General features: G+C 51.7%; 2 protein-coding genes across 3 annotated transcripts; both read right to left on the bottom strand.

Annotated features, from left to right (window-relative positions):
- Positions 1 to 1168: 1168 nt before the first annotated feature.
- TRIM11 (tripartite motif containing 11) lies at positions 1169 to 9930 on the bottom strand. 2 transcript variants are annotated; one of them, XM_036241069.1, is made up of 6 exons: positions 9356 to 9930; positions 6474 to 6569; positions 6025 to 6255; positions 4385 to 4407; positions 4178 to 4278; positions 1169 to 3695 (listed from the first exon to the last, which is right to left on the bottom strand). In XM_036241069.1, the coding sequence occupies exons 1-6, from the start codon at positions 9761 to 9763 to the stop codon at positions 3148 to 3150; spliced, it is 1407 nt and encodes a 468-aa protein (XP_036096962.1). In that variant the 5' UTR covers positions 9764 to 9930; the 3' UTR covers positions 1169 to 3147. The 2 variants fall into 2 exon arrangements, with proteins under 2 accessions (XP_036096962.1, XP_036096963.1); XM_036241070.1 differs by having other exon boundaries at positions 6025 to 6252.
- A 791-nt stretch (positions 9931 to 10721) lies between these two features.
- Positions 10722 to 15282, bottom strand: TRIM17 (tripartite motif containing 17). The gene is made up of 6 exons (XM_036241071.1): positions 14854 to 15282; positions 13627 to 13722; positions 12964 to 13194; positions 11719 to 11741; positions 11541 to 11641; positions 10722 to 11269 (listed from the first exon to the last, which is right to left on the bottom strand). Exons 1-6 carry the CDS (start codon positions 15280 to 15282, stop codon positions 10722 to 10724), a joined length of 1428 nt encoding a protein of 475 aa, XP_036096964.1.
- Between the last annotated feature and the right edge of the window lie 919 nt (positions 15283 to 16201).

The following is a 16201-nucleotide window of genomic DNA, read 5'->3' as shown; positions in this document are numbered from 1 at the left end:
GACTAAATAACTCCATTTTTATCATCAATGGACCTTCCTCAATATTTTTCCAATAATAGGTTAATTACCCATAGAAGTAAAATGATTTTGCCTAAGATTATAGTTGCCCCATGTGTTGGGAGGAATTTGCAGTTTCTATTATCGGTATTGGGAGGAATTTGCAGTTTCTAGTATCAGGCATTTGCAGTTTCCATACCGGTAACTGCAGGCATTTGCAAGCCTGGTAAATAATGCTAATTTTGACTTCTATAATCATTGTCACACCCACTATTGTACCAGTCCTGGGAGGTAGGGGGGAAAAAGGAGGATGAAACTTCTGTCTTTAAAATAGACACCTCTCCAAACAGGACACACAAATGGCTAAGAGACATATGAAGAAATGTTCAACATCACTAATCAGAGAGATGCAAATTAAAACAATGAGGTATCACCTCACACCTGTCAGAATGGCTGCCATCAACAAATCATCAAACAAGTGTTGGTGAGGGTGTGGAGAAAAGGGGACTCCAGTGCACTGCTGGTGGGAATGCAGACTGGTGCAGCCACTATAAAAAACAATATGATGTTACCTCAAAAAATTAAAAATTGAACTTCCATTTGACCCACTGATCCCACTTCTAGGAATATACCCTAAGAAGCCTGAAACCACCAATCAGAAATAATATATGAACTCCCATGTTCATAGCAGCACTATTTACAATAGCTAAGATCTGGAAACAGCCCAAATGTCCATCAGTAGACAAATGGATAAAAAAGCTGTGGTACATATGCACAATGGAGTACTACACAGCTGTAAGAAAGAAACCTCTTATTCTTTGAGACGACATGGAGGGACCTGGAAAGTATTATCCTAAATGAAACAAGCCAAACAGAGAAAGACAAGTATCATATGATCTCACTTATTTGTGGAATATAATGAACATAACAGTCTGAGGAATGGGGTAGTTCCAGAGATGTGGAAGTGGGATAGACTGACAATCCCCAGAAGGGGGGGGGGGGAGGATGATAAACCACAGGATTTATATGCATGTATGCATGAACAATGGACATGGACAACAAAGCTGGGGACGGGGTGGGAAGGGGGAATCAGTGGGGGGAAAAGGAGAAATATCTGTAACAAAAATAAATAAAAGAAAAAAAAAGAACATGCTTAAAAAAAAATATCGGACGAGCAAGGAGAATCATGGGAGACTATACCCTCTCAGTCCTCCAGTGAGAATAAAGCGCTCCTTTACAATGTGGCTGTGCGTCTCTGATTATGGTTATCTCGCTGACACATAACAGTATCAACTCCATGAACAGGATCTTCTCTGTTTACTGTGGTCCATGGTGCCCAGGAAAGCCCCACTGGCTCAGCAGGTAAAACATGGAAAGTATATTCAGCATGTGTGTGGATAGGCATCAACTAAGCTAATTTCTTGTCACTTGGTCATGGATGGCTAAACATTCCATTCCAAATATCCCACTTTGGCAACAGGATAATTTGGGGTGGAGGCAGTTGATAAGCACAATAAAGAAGCTAAAAGCCCTCCCCAGGAAAGACTGAGTCAGTCACAGGAGACAATGAGATCTCTCACCATGGGTTTGGCTCTGGGAATCTTACTTAATACCCCTAACCAATCTTTCTTCCCTCACACTGCCTTGACCGGTCATTTCCCAAAAGCGTGTTCCTTATTGCAGAGGCATGAGTTCTGAGCTGCTGCTGGAGTTTCTAATTTTTTTCTGGGTGTTTCCCATGTGCACCAGGTGTATGTGTTAATAAACGTTCTTCTCATTAATCTTTTATTACAAGGGTCCAGACAGGGATCAGATGGGTGGAAGGAATATTTTTCCCCTCTCACACTGGTGTCCAGCTTTGCTACAGAGCCATGGCCTGCTGTTCTCAGGGCAGTCGTGTGCTCCTCTGAACTGTCACCCTGAGGCGGTCCCACCTCCTGGGTTCCAGTGGTCATCCAGGAAGTCCTAAACTTTAAAGTCCAACTCTTGCTCCAGGCAGGAACCAACCAGTATCTGCAGAATCTCAATAGGAAGTGAAACAGTAGGCAGTCAACTGGGATGGGAAAACTTTCCCAGCTAGAAAAGTGCCAGACTCCTGGCTCGACTGAGAAAAATGTCCCATGCATATAATTTGAAGGAATTGTTTAAAATACTCAAAGTGGCACATACATGAAAACAAAATGAATAAATAATCAAGTAGTTAGCTACTGAATACCTTGGAACCTAGAATTGTTGATCAGGTTATTTGCAAAAGAATTACATGGCAGTTGCATGAAATGAATGGACAGCAGTCACTGTGTTCCCAACTTTGCAGTGGGTGGCAGGTCTCTGCCCACAGACTCTCCCGCCCACCAATTAAAGACTGTGGCATCACAGACATAGTTTATTTACTGTGAGGGTGGTCCTTACAACAGATTAAATCTAGGGGTGCAGAGATGCTGCACCAGGCCTTCTTGTGAAACATGAAAACAAGCCAACATAAATCTTGGATCCGGTGGGGTGCAGGAGAGGTCTGTGCAGCCTCACCCCTTCCCCAGGCAGGGCCAGTGTCTTTCCTGAGCTGGTCAGCTCTAGGACAGGAAGGAACATTCTGCAGCCACAGTGATCCACACATGGAGACTTGAGAGCTAAGTCCAGTTCCCTCAGTTCCCTTTTGCAGTACCTCTTGCTCTTAGTGCCATTGCTCTGGCCTTTCCCATGCCCCCTCCTCTCCTAAGGACTGCTGCACCCTGGTAAATGAGGCAACCACATCCAGAACCATTTTTTAGGATCTGACACTGAGTAAGGCTGACAAGACTCACCTACCAGTGGCCTCTTTGGGGATGCAGCTCTGGGGCTGTTGAGGGCTCAGTCTGAGGTCCCAGAAAATTTCACAGGCCCTGGTGCCTCACCCACCCCTGGACCAGTTGAGCTCCAGCACAGTGTTCCCAGGGGACTTGGTTCTGCAGAAAGCTGTGAGCAATGCACTGGTGACATAAGATGGCTATGGAAGATCACGCGGGAGATATTGCTGGCCCTGCAGGTGCTGGCTTCCCAGGAATGAGAGGGGTAGGGATTTTATTATACACATGAAACAGCACTGGGAGTTCTTTCCATGGCTCAGGACACCCTCGAAGACTCAAATGCAGGACAAAGGCATGAGAGGCCCACTCACTGGGAAACCAGCCCATCCCCAGGCCCACCCTTGGGTCCGCAGATGGTCATGGGGGTGGAACTGCTGGAGAGAGGTGAGAAGAGGGCACGCAGTGTCCCTGAGAAGGGTGTCTCAGGGAAGGCATATAGGAGTGAACCGTCAGTGGCGCTGTAGAAAGCCAAGTGCCCAGCCTCATAGTCCAGAAAGATGCCCACGCGCCGGGGTGGGTCTCGCAGGGGGGCGAAAGCCCGCTCAGAGGAGTTATAGAAGCCCCCCAGGAACACCAGGATCCAGAACCCATTGCCAGCAAAGAGCTCGCCCTTCTCCTTGCGGTTAGCATTCTCCCTACAGACACCTAAGGCCCAGCTGGCCCGCTCACCAACCTCCACCTCCCAGTAGTGGCGGCCAGAGTTCAAGGACTCCCGGCCTAGCACACAGGGCCCAGGGTCGAAGCGCTCAGGGCTGTCGGGCAGGGGCTGCCGCAGGTCCCCCCGCCGCACACTCTGCATGTCTTCTGACAGGACCAGCTCAGGGTTAGCAGTGTCAGGATCCAGCGTTATATCCCCTGCAGACAGAGCAGTGGTCACCTTGGGCTCCTTGTGCCTGCCTGCAAAGTGACTGCTCCCCTTCTTTCATCTTCCTTGAAAAGGTCATCTCACTACTTGCAGTTATAACTTGGAATGTTCTGGAAAGTGGTCCCACACTGCCTTGTGATTCATTATCTTGAAATTCAGGAAGAACCTGAGTGCTTTCTATATCTACTCTTCCAATCCCCAGAGTGTTCCAGTCCAGCTTTCACACTCCCCAGGCCTGGAGCCTACAAAGTGTCCTGGCACCTGATGAACCAACCTTTGCTTTTCCTAAGTGTGCCAGGGGCAGCCCTCCCTCAGAAGCAGACCCTGACTCCTTGGCTTCTCAGCCATGAACCAGGAGCCTTTGTGCCTTTCCTACCACAGGCCTCAGCCACCGCAGGAGCTCAGGATGAGCACTTCCTCTGGACCAGAGCGGGCTAACCAGGTCCCCACATCCACATGCTAGGGCACACACCTCGAAACCTTCGAAGAGCCTCCACCAGCCCTGGGACCCTGCACACCGTCCTCAGCTCCATGGGCACCACCTCAGGTGGCTGTAGCTTCACTTCCTGGACCCTGGAGAGGTAGCCAGGTGTCACCACCAGGGCGGGCCCACCCCCACCCTCACCCCCACCCCCACCCAAACCCAACCACCTTCCCTGGGGAAAGGCTGGGCTCCTACCTGTGCAAGGTATCCATGATGTCCTGTGGGAGAGACATGTAGTGTCAGTGTGCATCACATAGTTCTGCCCCCACTACCTCCATCAGTGTCACAGTATCCCCCCTCATGGTCAGAAACTGCCCCTGCAGCCTCACCTGTTCCCATCCCATGTCCTCCCCACAGACACCTCACCTGACCTCCATTAGCTGCCCTCCCCCACATTCTGACTCAGAGCCCAACTTCCAGGTAAGGCTTCTCTGCCTAGATGCTCCTTTCTCTCAAAATGATATACAAGAGCATTTTACTGGATGTCATGGGCTGATTGTAGCCCCCAAATCCACATATTGGAGCCTTAATGCTAAGGACCTCAGAATGAGACTATATTTGGAGATTAGGCTTCCTAAATAGGTGATTAGTTTAAAGTGAGGTCACTGAGGTGAGCCCTAATCCCATATGACCGGAGTCATAGGAAGAGATCAGGATACAGATACACAGAGGCCTGACCATATGCAGACACAGGGAGGAGTCAGTGGTGTAAACACTGTGGAGAAAGGCCTCAGGAGAACCAGCCCTGCCCACACCTGGATCTCAGCCTTGATTCCAGACTCCAGGACTGGGAGAAATAAATGTTTTTTTTGCTTAAGCCACCTGTCTAGGGCATTTGTTACAGAGCTGACAGAGACACTCTGTTATTTGGAATGCCAGCTCCTGACAGCAAACAAGTTGTCTTTTTAGAACATTGCCTGGCACACAGCAGGGACCCAGCTCATGTGTCAAATAAACCCCACAAACCGTCACTCTAACTACATTGTGCACCAGCTACTAGGACAAAGAGAGTAAGTAAGATGTTGTGCCTGATGTGGGTTTCTTTTGGGGTGGGAAATTTCACACACAGTAGTCAATTCTGTCTGGGTTGCATGGGACCTGCTAAGGCCTCAAAAGAAAAGGGAGACTGGTGGGTTTCTGAAACCTGAGGATTCATCAGGAGACACGGAGATAGTATAGGCCTGGGAGAGGCATGTGCAAAGGACCTGGGTTGGACTAGGTGCAAAGCAGTTAGAAACAGCTGTCATTTGTTTTACTGGGTACTGGGAAATTGGGGGTGATTTTGGTTTCACAAGGTCTGGGGCTGCCCTCATTACTTAGGAGAGGGACGGAGCAAGGGCCCCCCTGCCCAAGGGTGGGGTTCCTGGACCTTGAAGGGAGTTGACCTCTGTAGAAACCACCTGGCTACTCTGGGCAGTGGGGACTAACATACATGTCCCTTCAGGAAAATGCTCTGTACCCATGGAGGACAGTTAAGAAGGTCTGGAGGGGTACCAGGACCCCAGACTCTGGTGTAGCTGGGGCCCCAGGCTCACAAGTTACTCATAGCTTTGCTTCTTCTGTTCCCAATGGGGCTTCCAGACAGGTGCCAACAGCAGTTCTCAGCAGGGTTCAGTATTCGTACATATTTCTAGGCCATGGCATGTCCATAAGGACCTACAGTCATACCTGAGACACTAGTTCCAACCCTCACCCCAGTATTTCACAGGTACTACACAGGAGATACAGAAGAGATGAAGGTCAACTTGCTCCCCCCAGGGCTTTCTCCTTCCTGTTCCTTGGATGCACTCCGTCCTGTCAGAGCCCTTGCATGCCCATTCTAGGCACGCACCCACCTGCAGCAGCCCCAGTGCGGGCAGCTGGCAGCGCCCCTCCAGCTCTGCAACAAGATCCGCCAGCTGTGCGCTCTGCTGCCCAAGGCGGACCGCGCTCTCCTGCAGTGGGGGTAGCACCTCCAGCTCTTCCTCCTCCAGCCTCTGCAGCAGCCGTTGCTCTTCCTCTGCCAGCAGGCGGCGCAGCCGCTCAAACTCTGTACGCACATTCTGCCGTTGGCTCTCCACCATCTTCTGTGGGGGGGTGGGGGGAGGACATTGAGGAGGGCTCACAAACCCACTACCAGGGCCCCCTACTATCCCTCCCCCACCCAAACTCACCCCTGGGGGTTGGGGGTCTGGAGCAAGAGTGCTGCATTATAAGAAGCATTAGTGTGAACAGTGGCATCCAGCAGTGGGGGCACCAGTGCCCCACCTCCCCACCCCTGGGACCTTGGCGCCCAGCCACATGCCTGCCACAGGGCGCAGGTCTCCTCTGCCTGGGCCTGAAATAGCAGCGCGTCCTCCATTTGCTTCTGCAGGTGGTCCAGAGACTTCTCCAGCTTGCCCTGCAGGGAGGTGAAGCCAGCCAGTAACCACCCTAGGCCCTGTGCCCACTCCCACTGCCCAGTTCCGGCTGAGACTACATTTGACAGATGGGAGTCAGTTGTGAGAAACTGTGTCTGGTACACAACTGAGGGAGCAAACTGAATCTGCTAGGAGATGCCCTCTACCCAGCATGACCTCCCACCACCCAGGCCAATCTGGTTACTTGCCAATTTTTCCCTTTCTCCTGACTTCCCTGATCTCCTGACAATCTCCCCAGCCTGACTTCCTACCACATAGCAGTCTTCTTTTCTGCAAATTCCTTCCCTTCTGTGCCTGTCCTGGGTTTGCCAAAGTTCAGCTTCACTGGGAAGGAGGCAAGGGACACTCACACTTGGATCTGGCTACCTGAGCCTGACCTCAGGCAACACCCGACTGTTTCCTTCGACATTATTTACTGTGGACTTATTGGGGCATCCCCAGCTTTAAGACAAAGTAGGCACCAGCACAGTGTGAGGGAGAAATAGCAGGTGCTGGAAGGGCCCTCTGCCCTCCTTCTTTCTGCCTAAAGGAAGGACATAAATTTCCCACGAGAAGGGTGGCCTCCCTGCACCAGGAAGGGGGCATCCTCTTCACCAAAGATTATCATCCCTAATTGTGCTAAACAGACCTTACTAAAATAATGTTGATCTTCCAGTAGTTCCCCCATATATTTCCTAGTTCCTTTTCCACAAGTTATTGGCCCTAGCAGCCCAAACTCCCTTTCCTTTGTCTAGTCACTGATCCACAATTTATCATCGTCTGTTAAAATGAAATATTAAACTCTTGAGCCCAGCCGGTGTGGCTCAATGGATTAAGTATTGTCCCATGGACTGAGAGGTCCCAGTTGAATTCCCAGTCCGGGCACGTTCCCAGTTGCAGGCTTGAACCCCAGTAGGAGGGTGTGCAGGAGGCAGCCAATTGATGTTTCTCTCTCACATTAATGTTTCTCTCTCTCCCTTCCTCTCTGTGGGGGAAAAAAAAAATATATATATATATATAAAAGAAAGAAAGAAAAAAAGAGCCCTGGCCAGTTTGGCTCAGTGGTTAGAGCATCGGCCTGCGGACCAGAGAGTCTGGGGTTCAGTTCCCACTACGGGCACGTACCTCGGTTGCAGTTTGTTCCCGGCCCTGGTTGGCATTTTATGGGTAGCAGCCACTCAGTGTGTCTCTCTCACATTGATGTTTCTCTCTCTCTCTCTTTGCCCCTTCTCCCTCCCGCTCTATCTGAAGATAAATGCAAAAATGTCAAATGAGGATAAAAAAAAGAAAAAGAAACAGAAATGTAAACTCTTAAGTCTAATCACTCATTTCAGTTTTTCACTTTTCTGAGGACACTGTGCCACATAAAATTTAAGACTAATAAGACTATGTCTTTTCACCTGTTAATCTGTTTGTTGTCAGTGTAATTTGCAAATCTCAGTCACAGAACCTAACAGGGTTGAGTAAAAGGTTTTTTCTGCCCTCTGAGACTTTATCAGGTCAGCTAGAAGGAGCCTTTAGAGCAGGGATGGGGAATGTCCAGTCCATGGACTGTATATGGCCTGTGAAATCAATACAAGCTAACATCACACGTCTCATCAAATTAGCCTGACCAAATATAGCAGGCTAATTTTTAAGTTGATAATTTTGTATGGTTGGAGAATGATATTATAAATATCCAAAGCCCTTGGCAGAAAAAAAGGTTCCCCACCCCTACTTTAGAGAGCTGGTGGTCACTCTCCAGTTTCATGGTCACTTTCTGCACCCTGATCAGGGTGTTTGGTGACAGGAGTACAAACCTGCTGAACATGAGTAGACATTCCTGCATGCATGTAACACCTTACAGTGAGAGGAAAATCCACAGGAATCCATCCATATGAAGGCAAGCCCACTGATGTAGATCAGGGAACAGGTTTATTCTGGTGCCCCATAAGCCTGTTCTATGATAGTGACCTACTGGCCAAGTATTAATTCTAACACTGACCAAATACTGTACATGGTGCACCCCAGCAGACACAGACACAGGATACAGGCTGTGAAGCAAAATGCAAGCCAGTCAGAAAGTTTGAAAGATGCCACCCATTAATTAATACCTGGGTCCCAAGAACAAACTCTGCTAAGGCAACAGGCCAGGTGAGCTAGGTGAAATGTTTGCTCTGAGGCACCCAGGAGAAGGGGTAGTGCTGGTGTGAGTTTCGATTTTTAAGGAAATGCATTTGCAGAACAGGAAAACAAGGTTTCTCAGCGTGAGATCCAAGCACAATTGAGCCCTGGTGTGTCAGATGGCAGTGGTGGTCCCAAGTTCTCCACTCAGGAAGCCTGCAGGGCCCTGGCGTCTGCCTCCCTGGGCAATTACTTCTGTGGCTTTGCGGCAGGATCCTGCCTGCTTCCTGGAGTCTCTTCTCACCAGGGTTTCAACACTGGCTGATGCCCCACCACGGGCCCTGGCCACAGCACATCCTCCCACCAGAGATGAGTCCTCATTCGTCCCACCTTCTCTGTCACTGGCCTCCATACTTGCCACTGTTCAGTCACACCCGTCGAGTACCGCCCCAGAGGGTGGCCCTCCCACCATTACAGCGAGACCTCGGCCTCAAAAAAGAGAACGCCTGTCTCCCCCAGGTCCTCACTCCAGCTCCCCACTGGTGAGTGGTGCTCCAGCCCCGCGAAAGTGCCGGCCTGGGACAGGCTGAGCTCCCACCCCCCACCCCTCCCCAAATTCCAGGCGAAACCGCGTCCCTCAGACCTGAGCCAGGCTGCGCCCAACCCACCGGCCCAGGCCCCGCACCTTGAGGTCCTCGGCTGCGTCCTGCAGCGGGCGTACGCGGTGCGCCCAGTGCTCCCCAGAGCGCTCGCAGGACGCGCACAGTAGGCGCAGTTCGTCGGCGCAGAAGGAGGCCAACGGCTCTCGGTGCGCAGCGCACACGCCCTGGGGGACGGGGGACGGCGGGTGCAGGCGCCGCGCCATCTCGGCCATCTTGGCAAGCGGGCGGTTGGGCCGCAGATTCCGCTGCGGGGACAGCTCGCGGCATTCAGGGCAGGCGTATGGGCCTTCGGGCTGGCCCCAACAGCGCCGAATGCACTCGCGGCAGAAGTTATGGCCGCAGTCGGTCATCACAGGGTCCATGAAGTAGTCGAGGCAGATGGCGCAGGTGGCCTCCTCCTGGAGGTTGGTGGACAAATCGGAGGCGGCCATGGCGCGGCAAAGCAGAGAAAGGCGGCGCTCTCCGCCGGGTCGAGCGCTAGCCTGCCGCCGCCGGAACTTTGGGGAGCTTGCGGAGATCGGGGGCTCCGGAAGCCAGGAAGCACGGGATACGCTGAGCACCGCGGCTCCCGGATACGGACAGGAAAACAGGGGCGGAAGCAGGAAGCTTCTGTTTTGTTTGCGGGGGCGGGGGGAGAGGGGGGGTGCAACATTCTTTAGTCACTGATTGGCTGTGACATGTCACGCGGGCCGCGGGCAGCCCTTAGCCACCCACGTGAGCCCTTGGCGCTTCCGGCCCGGCCCGGTAGGGTCGAAATGAATGAGAGGAGGGACTCTGCCTCTAGGGACTCTGGTCTTGTTGGGGTAAGAGTGCATTGACTGGAATTCGGGGGTACTAGTGACTGTTAACAGGGTTGTTAACGCGCCTGAAACTGCGGGTGGGGAGTGAAAGGAAAGGACCCGCCCATGATCCTTACCACCACCCCGCCTTCCCGCAGGTTCAACTTAAAGGAATGGAAAGGGATGAGGGTGGGCAGCTCTAGAGGTTCAGCTTGAAAAGTCGTACTTATTTTCCCTGTGAAGGAACCAAATATAGAATTGCTGATGACAAGGAAGGTGGACACTACCCTCCCCCCTCCCCCAGGCCACAGGTTTACCTATAATAACCCAAACCCTTGAGGACCCAGTGAGTGTCAGGTGGATGGGGACGTTGCTAAAGAAAACTACAGCACCATGGCCTGATCTATATGTATGTATTTGGAGATTGGTATAGGTTCCCTCTGTGAAGCACCTATGACTACAGTCTCAACGTTTAAGTGCTTTAATCAAGATTATATTTTGGCTTGGTGAACCCTCCTGAGACAGTCATGGCTCTTCCACTGCTCCACCAGAGATAAGCAGGGCAGGTGGGCCTGCTGGGCAGAAACTCCACTTTTCCTTGCCTACATGCCTAACCCTTCACCCACAGCGTCACTGTTGAGATGACCATCTGGCCAGATTTGGGGGCCCCAAGGCAGAAGAAGGGCTGTAGGGGGCCTGGGAAGGCCGGCTGGGCATAGGTGTGCAGGTGGGACCCGCCGCTGGCATTGTAGAAAGACACCTCCCCAGCCTCAAAGTCCAGGAAGATGCCCATATGACTGGGGGGCTCTGTCAGTGTGATGGGGGTCAAAGTGGACACTGGGGGCACATACTTCTTTCCCTTGCACAGCTGCACCACCCAGAATCCGTTTTCTGGGGACTTGAGGACCCTATTCTTCCGGCTCACGTTGTCCCTGCACACACCCAGGGCCCAGAGCGCATCCCCAGTGAGGTTCATGCCCACTTCCCAGTAATGCCGCCCTGAGGAGAAGGTCTGGTGTCCCACTGCACAGGGGTAGGCCAGGAACCTGTCCTTGCTGCAGGGTGTGCCATCTGGAGGGGTACTGAGGTAGCGCCTCTGGCGGCTCTCATACAGGAGGAGGTAGGGGTACGCTGTAGCAGGGTCAGGCACCACGTTCTCTGCAGACAGACCCAGCAATAGGGATAGGGCTGAATCATCTCCATTCCCCCTGACCAACCCCCCCCTCCAGGCTTCCCCTTGGCTGAGTCTAGCTGTGAGCCTGGTCTCTGCATGGGCTGTACCCCAGCTGTCGCTGTTGGTAGTGCCAAGGAGATGAGCTGGGGGCCATTTGGGTATCTCCTGGGAATAGCTGGTAAGGGTAGAGTGTGAATGTCCAGTGAAATTTAAGTCTCCCTGGAGTGGCTCTGGCTGAGAACTGGCCCCACTTACCTTGGAAACTCTTGAGCACCTCTATCTGCCCAGGGACCCTGCAGATAGTCCTCAGTGCGATGGGGATAGCCTCTGGGTACTGCACACTCAAACTGTTCTTCCTCCAGAGGGGACAGATGTTACTCCCCTCTATCTCTGTGTGAAGCCCTCCCTGCCTCCACCTCAGGTAGTCATATACCTGTCCAGAGGCTCTTTTATATCCTGCGAAAACAGAGAGGAAGATCCATTACCCCTTGTTAGAAATCTGGGTCAGCCCCAAGTATCCTGTGTGGACATTTCTGTCCTGCAGAGCAAGAATTAATAATACTTTCCCATGATCCTCTTCCCAGTTTCCAGAGTGGATCCCTATCTTTTGGCCGCCCAGGTCTCCTGCTGTCCCTCTGCATATGGGCAAGGACATGGAAGCTTTCCTGCTCTCAAAGGGTGGGGAAGGCACAGGAGACCCAAGGGTGCTTCCACACTGCAGGTCTCGGGCAGCTCAGGAGTGTTTAGTGGGTGGTGAACTGGCTACTTTTTACTAGAAAACCAAGTATTCCCCACAGTTGGGGTGAGTACCTTGTTAACTAAACCAGGACACTTAATTGGGAACAAAACCCCAGATGCCAGCACAAGCATGAAACTGGTGCTGACCTTGCACGTGGCATCTGTTTCAGTTATATAAAAACACTGTGTATGTGATGGCTTACAGTGTGAAATGTTTTTTGCTATAGGTTCTATCATTCTATACAGTTACCTACTTGTCGGCCAACATAATCCTGCTTCCCAGGCCTCTGTGTGCAGGCCCGTCCCTGGCAGGCCAGCCACGCCTTCTACCCCATTCTAAACACTTAGGTGGGATCATGTGACTTGTTCCTGCCTTGAATTCACCGAGCCTGACCTGGCCAGTGGGTCCCTGCCCTACATCACTAAGTGGATGACAACTGCCCCTGGACCACTCCCTACCTCCTGGACTAGGAAGGGAATGCAGAACACAGGTATCTAGGACTGGAGGCTGTTAGGCTGATTATGTCCCCTAACTCCACATGTTGGAGCCCAACCACCAGGACTTCAGATGGAGCTATATTTGGAGATGGGGCCTTTAAGAAGTGATGGAGAAATGAGGTCATTAGGGTAGGCCCTAATCCAATGTGACTTGGTGTCCTTAGAACACCAGGACAAATGCACTGAGGGACAACCATGTGCAGACACAGGTAGGAGATGGCCATCCACACACCAAGGAGAGATGCCTCAGAAGAACAAGTCCTGCCCATACCTGGATCCTGGACTTCCAGCCTCCAGGGCTGAGAGAAATTAATGTTTAAGCCCCCAGCCTGTGGTATTATGCAGCTCGAGCTGATGGAAACAGCCTACCCTGTTGGTCTGGCTTTTCCTAAGCCAGAGCTTGTGTCAGCTCCACACAGCCAGGTGAGCAGGTGCACCTCACCTGCAGCATCTGCAGTGGTTCCCGCTTGCTACAGTCCTCCAGCCGTAGCAGCAGGGTCTTCAGGGAGCAACTCTGCTGCTCTAGTGCAGCCATACTCTCCAGCAGCCTGGCAGCAATGTCCTCTTCCTCCTGCCTCAGGGCCTGCAGGAGGTGCTGCTTCTCCTCCACCAGGAGGACAGCCATTTTCTTGAACTCCATCATAATGCGCCATCTCCGCTTCTTCACTTTCTCCTGCAGGGTGGGAGCTGAAGGTGAGGCAATGCCCAGGAACTGCCATCCTGTGTCTACTCTTTTGTGCCCATGAACTTGGAGGGGCCACTCTGGGGATGCTGGCACTTTTCACTGGGCTCCGGTGACACAAAAATCCAGGACAGCTGCTGGGGGGCAGGCATGCAGGGGCCACAAGAGCCCCCATCACTTTGGGGTGTCCCTATGAACCCCAAATGGCAGAATCAAGGCTTCTGTGTTCCCCTCAGTCCCTGCATCTCCAAAGTGGCCAGTTTGGGCTGAGCATACAGTCTTAATCCTGATTCTGGCTAGAATTCAATGCCTTTCCTGGGTCTTGTGCTCTCATTTACCTCTACAGTCCACAGGTTCTGGAGGACCTGTGGTGCCCTGGGGCCCCGGGCTCTCCCACCCACTCCTCGAGGCCTCAGCACCTGCCTGCCACTCAGCCAAGGTCTGCTGCTCCCTAATCTGCAGCTTCTGGGTCTTCATCATCTCTTCCTGCAGGTGCCTCATGTCACCCTCCAGCTTCAGCTGTGCAGACAAAAGACCACGGGATGAGAGATAGAGGCCCCCTGTACACCCACATCAGTAGGTGCCCTCTTTTCTAAGAGGGATGGAAATATACCACCCCAAAATATGCTCTTTGGGCAGGAGGATTATTTTGAGCTGGAGACAAATGAGAATCAACAGATGCAGAGAGATGCCTTCCTAGGCTCCTGTTATGTGACTAAAAGCAGAAACTGATGAGAAATGAGACTGTCATGAATTTGTCTCCCAGAGAAATTTGATGGTCATGAAGGAGGTGGAAAGTGGGTACTTAGAAGGACCTACACTGATGAACTTTATCTTTTGTTAGTTTCCCCAAACTATTTACTCTGTTATGATCTGAATGTTCGTGTTCCCCACAATCCACATGTTAAATCCTAACTCCCAAGGTCTAGGAAATGGGACCTTTGGGAGGTGGTGAGGTCATAAAGGTGGAGCCCTCAAGAATGAGGTTATTGCCCTTATGAAACTTCTGAGAGCTCCCAGACCCTTCTTCCATGTGAGGATGGTGAGAAGTCCACCATCTATGAACCAGGAAGGAGCCCCCACCCGACTGTTCTGGTGCCTTAATCTTGGATTTCCAGCCTCCAGAACCATGCGCATGAAGTTCTTGCTGTTTATAAGCTGTCCAAGCTTGTGTTCTGTGACAACAGCTGGAATGGACCAACTTTCCCAGTTTGCTGCCCTTGGGTTCAGATGTTAGACAAACTCAAGTTCTAAAACCACTGTTACTCATTGCTGTGGTTTCTAACCTGTGATCTGTGCGGGCCACTCGTGTTAACAGTTTGCCTTTCTCTCGATTTGTCTTTTCTGTCTAATTTAGGGTGGAAGAAAAAGGCTCCTCCCTCCCCTATAGAGGGCCACCTGGCCTTCCCACACAGACAGCTTTGAGGCTACTTTGTCAGCCTGGGCTCCTGAATAACTGTGGAGGGGATATCCAGGGGGCCCGGCCACCTATCTGCTATGTTGTGGGAGTTGCAGACACTTTCACTGGGGGATCTAGCATATGGACAAGTTTGTTACAGTGGTCATCTTCCTGCTTGAATACTACACCCCTCAAAACACACTTGCACTCATGCCCCCTTGACCCCTGCTGACCCTCATCCCTGGGCCCACCTTGTGTTCCTGCACGGCCTCCTCCACTGGGACCACCCTGTGAGTCCGGTGTTCCTGGGACTCCCTGCAGACCACACAGATGGGGCTCTGGTCATCTTTGCAGAAGAGTTTGAGCACCTCCTGGTGCACCTGGCACAGGTCTTGGCTCTGGAAGCCCGGGTGCTGTCGTGCCATCTCAGCCACCTTGGTCAGCAGGCGGTTGGGCCGCAGGTTCCTCTGGGGAGATAGCTCCCGGCACTCAGGGCAGGGGAAGACACCCCTGTGCTTCCTCCTGCCCTTCTTGCCTTTGGCCTTCTCCCAAGTCATCCGGATGCACTCACGGCAGAAATTGTGGCCACAGGTGGTCATTACTGGGTCAGTGAAATAGTCGAGGCAAATGGAGCATGTTGCCTCCTCCTGCAGCTTTCTGGAAAGTTCCACAGCATCCATGACTCCTGGGGAAGAAACAGAGCATCCCACCACACCCTCTGCCCAGAGCTCCAGGCACTTGAGGTGTCCTCTTGCAGATGAGGCTGAACATGGGGTCCTGCTAGCGCACCTGAACTGTCCTCAGTAAGAGGTACAGGTGCCCCTGTGGAAGCTGACAAAGATCCTCTCCACAACCAAACCCCGGCCAGGTTCCCCTGAGCTGCCCTACTGCCTGTCCCTGCCCAGCCATGCTCAGTTTTATTCCATTTAGAGCTGTACCCCCAGATGTCAGATCTAGTCCAGCATTCCCCATCCTACCCCACTTATGATTAATGTGTAGGAAACTTGCTAGGCCAGTTTGGCAAGAAGATCCCTCCCCAAGTCTCAGTGATTTTCCATAACTAACCCCCTCACCCTGTCCTTGGCCATCCTCCCCACTATGTAGGCTGCATTCAGAGATGACCCCATGTTTCTCCCTATTGCAATAGTCTTGAATAAAGTCCTCCTTACCAATTTAACACGTGTCAGAATCAGTCTCTTTAACAGGACATCCATGCAACAAAGGAAAGGTGCACTTGAAGAGGAAAAATCAGAGTTGGCAAAGTTCCCTACTTTACCAAATTCTATTCAGGCTCCCAGAACTTTCCAAACAGACTTCTGTGTTTGTCTCTGCATTGTACAAGTTTAGATAGAATCCCAATATGAGGGTTTAGACCAAAGCCCTTTACCCAGATGTTTCCTGTTAGTAATTTCCTATCACCAACCGTACCCTGCTCCTTGGCCATAAATCCCCACTGGCCCATCCTGTATCCAGAGTTGAGCTTTCTGTGGGGTTCTATGCTGTACCCCTACTGCAATAGTCCTGAATAAAATGTTTTTACTGTTCTAACTACCATCCAGCTCTGGTTTTTCTTTAGATACAGCACAGTGCAGAAGACAC

This window comes from Molossus molossus, unplaced genomic scaffold, assembly GCF_014108415.1.
Source record: "Molossus molossus isolate mMolMol1 unplaced genomic scaffold, mMolMol1.p scaffold_m16_p_4, whole genome shotgun sequence".
Lineage (NCBI taxonomy): Eukaryota > Metazoa > Chordata > Mammalia > Chiroptera > Molossidae > Molossus > Molossus molossus.
The sequence above is the reverse complement of the archived record's forward strand: the minus strand, read 5'-3'. Positions and strand labels throughout refer to the sequence as shown.

Bases quoted from the DNA above. Each gene is read 5' to 3' on its own strand.
- TRIM17 (XM_036241071.1), bottom strand. From the start codon at position 15,282: ATGGATGCTGTGGAACTTTCCAGAAAGCTGCAGGAGGAGGCAACATGC. The intron at 13,195-13,626 runs GCAGGTGCTGAG...CCCACCCTGCAG, and splicing joins AGACCTTGGCTGAGTGGCAG to GAGAAAGTGAAGAAGCGGAG. The intron at 11,742-12,963 runs GTGAGGTGCACC...CTGTTTTCGCAG, and splicing joins AACCACTGCAGATGCTGCAG to GATATAAAAGAGCCTCTGGA.
- TRIM11 (XM_036241069.1), bottom strand. From the start codon at position 9,763: ATGGCCGCCTCCGATTTGTCCACCAACCTCCAGGAGGAGGCCACCTGC. The intron at 4,408-6,024 runs GTGGGTGCGTGC...TCTCTCCCACAG, and splicing joins CCGCACTGGGGCTGCTGCAG to GACATCATGGATACCTTGCA. The intron at 4,279-4,384 runs GTAGGAGCCCAG...CTACCTCTCCAG, and splicing joins ATCATGGATACCTTGCACAG to GGTCCAGGAAGTGAAGCTAC.